Source organism: Leptonychotes weddellii, chromosome 1 (assembly GCF_054177405.1).
Source record: "Leptonychotes weddellii isolate Sample4059 chromosome 1, ASM5417740v2, whole genome shotgun sequence".
Classification (NCBI taxonomy): Eukaryota; Metazoa; Chordata; class Mammalia; order Carnivora; family Phocidae; genus Leptonychotes; species Leptonychotes weddellii.
This window is the reverse complement of record NC_138369.1, coordinates 129,949,019-129,956,160: the sequence shown is the minus strand read 5'-3', so window position 1 is coordinate 129,956,160 and position 7,142 is coordinate 129,949,019. Positions and strand designations below refer to the sequence as shown.

At 44.0% G+C, this 7,142-nt stretch overlaps 1 protein-coding gene across 1 annotated transcript in view; it reads right to left on the bottom strand.

Annotated features, from left to right (window-relative positions):
• Positions 1–836: 836 nt before the first annotated feature.
• LOC115938403 (solute carrier family 12 member 8) overlaps positions 837–7,142 on the bottom strand; it is a 57,561-nt gene continuing 51,255 nt past the window's right edge. The window contains exons 9-10 of the mRNA XM_081814724.1: positions 4,814–4,874; positions 837–1,332 (exon numbers count right to left, since the gene is read on the bottom strand). Of these exons, the coding sequence (XP_081670850.1) occupies positions 1,170–1,332; positions 4,814–4,874 (224 nt within the window). The 3' untranslated portion in view covers positions 837–1,169. The remainder of the gene's footprint in view (positions 1,333–4,813; positions 4,875–7,142) is intronic.

Here is a 7,142-nt window from a genome sequence, read left to right as displayed (position 1 = left end):
CTCCACACACCGGCTTAAGAACGTCTACTACAGAAGAAAGGGGTCACAATGGACTGGCTCAGCGGGGCAACTATCAACGCTGGGGCAGGTGCTGAACTTACTGGGGGGTGGGAGGGGACCTGCATGCTTGTGATGAATGCCACCCTGAGCTCATCGAGGAACCAAAATCGTCTTATCCCCTCATGCGTTCCTACTGTAAAACAGCTGCAAATGTGCCACAGAGCTGGGGCCCACAAAAGCTTTTGAGAACATGAGTCACCATTACATATTTCACGGTAATTTAACTTTTTAATTAAAAAGACTTTCCCTAAACAATAATAGCTTGCAAATGCATGTGCCCTTTGATCTCATAATTCCACTTCTGGAAATTTATCCTACAGATAGACTTTATGCTTGTACATATCTACAAGATTATTCACCACAGAACTGATTATAATAGCAAAACACGGGAAATGATCCAAATGTCATCATTGTGGAACTGATGAAATAAATTATACCACTTTCATACAGTGAAAAATAATGAGGAAACTGTATATGTATTGATATGGAAATGTCTCCAAGGGGAAAAGCAAGGTGCAGAACACATGTATAATACACTACCTTTTATGTATAAAAAGGAAGTAATAGGAACCCACATTCCTATTTACTTGTATATTCATAAAGAAATGCTGGAGGTATATATAAGAACAATGGTTACCTCTGGGGCAGGGGATGAATGTATGAGGAACAAGAATGGGAGAGGGAATTTTCACTATATATATATATATATGAATGATTATCCTTTGGGGTTTAGAACCATGTGAGTGTATTATTTATTCAAAAAATAAATAATACAATAAAATTTAAAACAACCATTTATTGTGGCCTTCAGAACAAGCAACCTGGTCTGGTTCTCTACACCTACAAGTCTTGATGTCCGTGTGGCGCTCTCCAAACTGGATGCATGTTGCAGAGGCCATAGCCATTCCAGGGGTTACCCTGATGAGATGGGTGTTCCAGGCCAGAAGGCAGATTTCCGTTGTCCAAACCAGCAGGGGGAGGACAGGTCTCTGAGTTTCTTACTGAGGAGAACCAGCATCATGAAGGTTCTGGGATTTGGATCCATTATGCACTGGACAGCTCCAACAGAGGAGGGTCCTTGGGCTGCCTACTAATGAGTACCCAGCACGTCAGTACTGAGACATCAGCTGTTCCCGACTCACAAGGGAGGAGTGGTGGTAGCGATCCCGAGTGGCGAAGTCTTCGTTCTCCTGGGTGAGCTGAGTCATCTCCATGTCAACCCTAGCCAGGGACGGCGCCAAAATTATCTGCTCTTGGGGAGATCTCAAGCTCCTTCGGTGAGAGAAACACAGAGGCGGTCAGAACGAAAGACAAAGTGCTGAACAGTGGGGATGAGTCTGCTCGGGGATAGAGTAATGCTTTGCACAAGTGTCATTGTGCTTATTACTTTGTACTTCTTATTTAACACATATTTAAATAAGATAACTGTGGAACACTATATGTATAATAGTTTATGAACCCGAACTATAAAAAATAAGTATCAAATAAAATAAGGAGAGAGAGTGATACTTACCTCTCTTTAGTAGAAACATATAAAACTGTACCCACCCAATAAGAGACAACCCACAAAGATAACCTTCCAAATGGTGTCATGTTGGGGCTCTACAGCTTTTCTTTGATTTTCTGTCAAATGAAATAATGGAACGGAGAGGCTGGAAAACTGAGAAGAGTAGAAAGAGAAACTTTCTCTTTGGTTCTTTGGAAAGAACGCTGACTGAAGAATGATTTCCGGGGCTGAGGTTTACATAGGAGGCAGCTACGAGGGGAACTGCAAAGGCTTTTGACACTAAACTGGCCTGAAGACAATGTGGATTCCATTGTCAGTCACCGAAGTGTCTCCATACAGTTGGAGTGAGAATAAACTGGTAAAGAAAAATGTCTGGGAGACAAGAGGAAAGTGCTAGAGGCAGAACGCAGTAAGGAAGACGGAGAGTCACCGGCCTGCCACTAATCAGCCCCATGGCCCCAGGCCAGCTCTTCACCTCCCCTGCCTTGTTTTCTCATCTTTGCAGGTCCCCTTCAGTTCCCTCAGTCTGTGGTAGGTCCTTAAATCACCTCAGCCATGGATTTCCTCCTTCAAATTTTACTCAGAAAGAATCATCTTCTTTGTGAGTAGTAATGTTCGATTCTTTAAAGAATATATTTGACAACTATCTTAAAAAGGTAGCAATCTAACGTTCTAAACTTGTGGAACCTCAGTAGAAAGCTCCAGTTGCCTCTGGCAAAATGTGCTGTTATAGAAGTTTAGATCACAGGACTAAGGCTTGCAGCCACTTGCTGGAAACATACCTAAATTAGATAGATGGAGGTTTTCTGAGAAATGAGTGAACTTCTATAAAGGTTGAATCTTCAAGAAGTAAGGTTAAGAGGCGACATTCAGTCAACATACGAGCGTTTTTGCCAATGAATTATTTTTGTTAATGCTTTTTTTTTTTTTTTTTTTAGGTGAAACCACAGTATTCTTCTGAGTTCAGGGAAACACTGTGCTTCACTTTTAGACTAGAATGGCCTGAGAATTCTCACCTGGGCAATTGTTAGGACTTCTGGAAAGAAAGCCCTCTCAAGGTCAGGCTTCATTTCACATAATTCTGGGAATTGTATGTGTAACACAAGAAGCAACATACCCAAGTTCCTTTGCCCAAACACATTCTACAATATTCTTCTACTTTGGTTTTGAAGAGCATCTGGGACTATAGTCAGGGAAGTGGCGGCGGGGGGTGGGGACCACAAACCTTTCGAAACTACAAAACAACAATTTCTACTTTTAAGTGAACCATCCTTTCTTGGTCCTTTCACCCTCCTGAATAACCACTACAGGATCTCACCCAGTAGGCACGTGAGGCCAGCAAGTGTGATGTTGAGACTTAGTGGAGGCCTCCACCACCCACTTCACAAGCCCACAGAGCTATGAATAGTGTGCACTGGGTCCTATTCCAACCAAAGCACTATCCTTCTCTAACAATAATCTCCTCTGAAGACATTGTTTTCTCTAAATAGTATTATGGTGACCTCAGACGTGAAATTCCTGGACTTCAAGTGCAACTTAAGGAGTAGTGACCTCCTAGGGTCATTTATAGGCTTTAAAACCAGAGATACCTAAAAATATTCCTGTGAATCAGAGAAGGCCAAGTATTCTCAACCACACACCACTTGCAGCTCCAGATTCTGTAGGCAGCTTCTACACAGAATCTATGTCCACTCAGCCTCTACTTTTCCTCAGGACCAGGTGGTAGAGGAGAGAGAGCAAGGCGGGTGTGTTGTGACCTAAGTCACCCAACCTGGTGCTCCAGACTGGAAGAGAGGCCCAGGGGCAACCCACCCCCTCCTATCGCTGCACAAAGGACAACAGCCCAGCTTCCAGGCAGAAGACAGGGGTTCTCCCCTCCACACCAGCTCCTCCCAGCCCTCTCCCTGGCGGTTTCCAGAGCCCCTGCTGCTTTTTGTTCATCATCCTAGGCTCTAGCACCAAGGTTTCATTTCTTCTGTCAAGTTGAACAGATTGGTAGTGCTACAAAGAGCTGTCTTTAAAAGGATTCTTCGGAGGGAGGAATGGGGAGTTATTGTTTAGTGGGTATAGACTTTCTGTTTGGCAAAATAGAGAGTTCTGGAGATGGATGGTGGTGATGGTTGCACAATGATGTGAATGTATTTAATGCCACTGAACTGTACAGGGGTTAAGAAGTTTAAGTGGCTAGGTTTAAGTGAACTGTGGGTGGGAACCTGACATTTGACGGTTAAGATGGTTAAGATGGCTAAGATGGGGGGTGCCTGGGTGTCTCAGTCAGTTAAACATCTGACTCTTGATCTTAGCTCAGGTCTTGATCTCAGGGTAGTGAGTTCAAGCCCCGCACTGGGCGTGGAGCCTACTTAAAAAAATGGTTAAGATGATAAGGTTTTTATGATATGTTTATTTTATCACAGTAAAGAAAAATGCAAAGAAAAAAAAAGAGGATTCTGAATTTACATTTGGGGTCAATGGGAAAGGCTCCCATCATCCATTAGCAAAGTCAGGGTGCAGAAGGTGGCAATATTGGTAAGGGCAACCCAAACATCTCTAGTTTCAGAAACAAACCAACAAAATGAAACCAAATAAACACTTGGTTGGGTTCTGCCTGGATTTTCCCAGCCCACAGCCCTGGTTCCTCACTGGTACTAAAAGGGGACGGAAGTGATTTTCCAGAGTCCTGAGGCCTTCAAAGTCAAGGAAGCATTGTACCGGAAGGGTGGAGGAGGAAGAGGAAAGAGATGAGAGCACTCCTGAAATCTCACCTTCTTCATGAGGCCTCCTCCTATTTCTCCCTTTCCCTGTGTATTTGAACACGGAGGGCCCACAGAAATCCTCTAGAATCTCTGCTGTGTTTCTGCACTTTCACCAATACAATCACGTCAACCACCTCTGATTTGAGATGACAGAAGGCGTGGCCTTGAGGCCCTAATCTTGTGTATGGTTGTGTATTGATGCTCGTGTGTCTTAGACTGGGAACTCACTGACTCAGCACCCAGCAATCAGATTCTAGACAAAGCCTCCGTTCATGATTCCTGAGGGTATGAAGGCAAGACCAGAGCCAGAGGAAGCTTCTGCTGAGCTGACTCTGGGTGTGGGGTTGGGGGGCTGGGTGGTGGAAGGCAGTGAGGAGCAGAGTCTGAGTGTCACTGAGGTTGTCAAATGTCAGGTTCCCACCCACAGTTCACTTAAACCTAGCCAGGGACTGGACACCCTGACTACCTCCCACAGCCCCAGATCAGCACAGACCTGCAGGAGGGGATCAGAAGGGACTTCATCCACCTGAAGAAGCTGAAGCTGGAGGCTAATCCTGCAGGGAAAAAATATACATAAATATTAATAAAGGCTCTACGTCCAGAAGCCCAGTTTTAATAGTGTGAATAAACACTCCCTGACACACACACAGAATTAGCACAAAATCTTTCTTTCCTTTTTCAGTTTAACTAAACTTCATTTATTGTAAAGACTCTGACAGCAACCTACTAAGGACTTTGTACCCATATATAGTTTTCAAAAATTTCTAAAATCCAAAATCCCAAGAAAGAAACTAAATACAGTGCTATAGAGGAAAAAGCAGAGAAATCAATTTGCCAACTTCGGTCTTAGGAATCTAAAAATTTTTGACAATTTTTTTCCTGTTACTTTCAAATTGATAATATGTTAAATACATGCTATAAAATCCCCTACTAGACCATTCACTCTTTAAGCATAGAAAGGACGTCTTTTTCACCTTGGAACACTCACAGTACAATACCCACAGGATCTGGTACCGAGGATGTTTTTTTAGGTGTTAAGTGAATCACTTAGCTCAATATATAGCCATGTCAGAGCTGAAGTTTGAAGTGAGATTGTCGTGATACTGGCCAAATAGCCTGACATCGGACACACTGATTAGTATAGGACTTATCAACTTTTTTTTTTAATCCATCCCTCCTTTGGTGCGGGTATTAAAAAAAATCTCACATAGTACATTATATATAACTTTAGGAAATCAAATCGAATGTAGTTTTTAGAAAATGCTTCTCCAAACAGAGGAGCAAGATGGCGGAGGAGTAGGAGACCTGGATTTCGTCTGTCTCAGGAATTCAGCTGGATAGGGATCAAACCAATCTGAACACCTACGAACTCAACAGGAGATCGAAGAAAAGAATAGCAACAACTCTCTGAACAGAAAAGCAACCACTTTCTGGAAGGCAGGACATGCAGAGAAGCGAATCCGAGGTGATATTCGGGAGAATAGACGGCAGGGGACGGGGCCTCCGCCGGCTGCTTCTGGCAAGTGATAGAGAGCGGAGCACAAAATCAGAACTTTTAGAAGTCAGCTCCGCTGAGGGACGTGGCTCCAGTGACTAAGCAGGGGGTGGAACCCTCGCAGGACAGTGTGGTCTCAGGACCCTTGGGGTCACAGAAAGACTGGGGGTGCCTGAGTGCGGCAGAGCTCCCAGGTATCGGAGCGGGGAAGCCGGCTGCAGAGACGGAGCTGAGGCGCGGGCTCTCAGCTCGGGGTTGCCATAAACCGTGATCCGCGGCACAGTCGGGCCACTGCTCCTCCAGCAGGGACCCAACAAGCGGCAGATCTGGGGAGACTCACCTGCCTCCCCCGGGAGGAGCGGCGCGGGAGCGCACCGCAGGGATCTGCTGGGTTTGGAGACTCCACACGGGGTCGGGTGCCAGAGATAGAAACGCTCTGTCACAGGCCGGGTGAACACGCAGCCGGACACTGGGGAGACGGGAGTGATTGACTGCTTTTCTCTGGGGCTCACTGAGCAATGGGGCCCGGCTCCTCCGGGGCAGAGATTGGGAGGCCACCATTTTCATTCTTGTCCTCCAAAGCTGTATGGAAAGCTTGCAGGGAACAAAAGCTCCCGAGAGCAAATCCGAGCAGATTACTTAGCCCGGACTGGGCAAGGGCGGGGCAATTCCGCCTCCGGCAAAGACATTTGGGAACCACGGCAACAGGCCCCTCCCCCAGAAGATCAGCGAGAACAGCCAGCCAAGACCAAGTTTACCGATCAATGAGAACGGCAGAACTCCAGCGCTAGGGGAATACTGCACATAGAATCCATGGTTTTTTTTACCATGATTCTTTAGTCTTTCAAAGTTAATTTTTTTAATTTTCTTTTTTTTCTTTTTCTATTTTTTTAAATTTTTCTTTTTCCCTTTTCCAACCATCTTATCAATCCCTTTTTATAAAATCTTTTTTATTTTTCACTTTTAGAGTAATATTCTATCCCTTCATTGTAGTTAACCTTATTTTATATATATATATATAAGTTGTTCTCTCTTTAAAATTTTGGGATATGGTTTCTTCTAACAGACCAAAATATACCCTAAATCTCTAGTGTATGGCTTTGTTCTAGTCTCCTGCCTGATCATATTCTCTCCCTTTTTTTTTTAAATTTCTCTCCTTTCTTTTTCAACCAACTTCTTATCTTATCAATTCCTTTTATAAAATCTTTTATAATTTTCATCTTACAGTCACATTCCATCCCTTCATCATATTTACCCTTATTTTTGTACATATATAAGTTTTTCTTACTTTAAAATTTTGGGAGGCAGTTTCTCCTAACAGACCAAA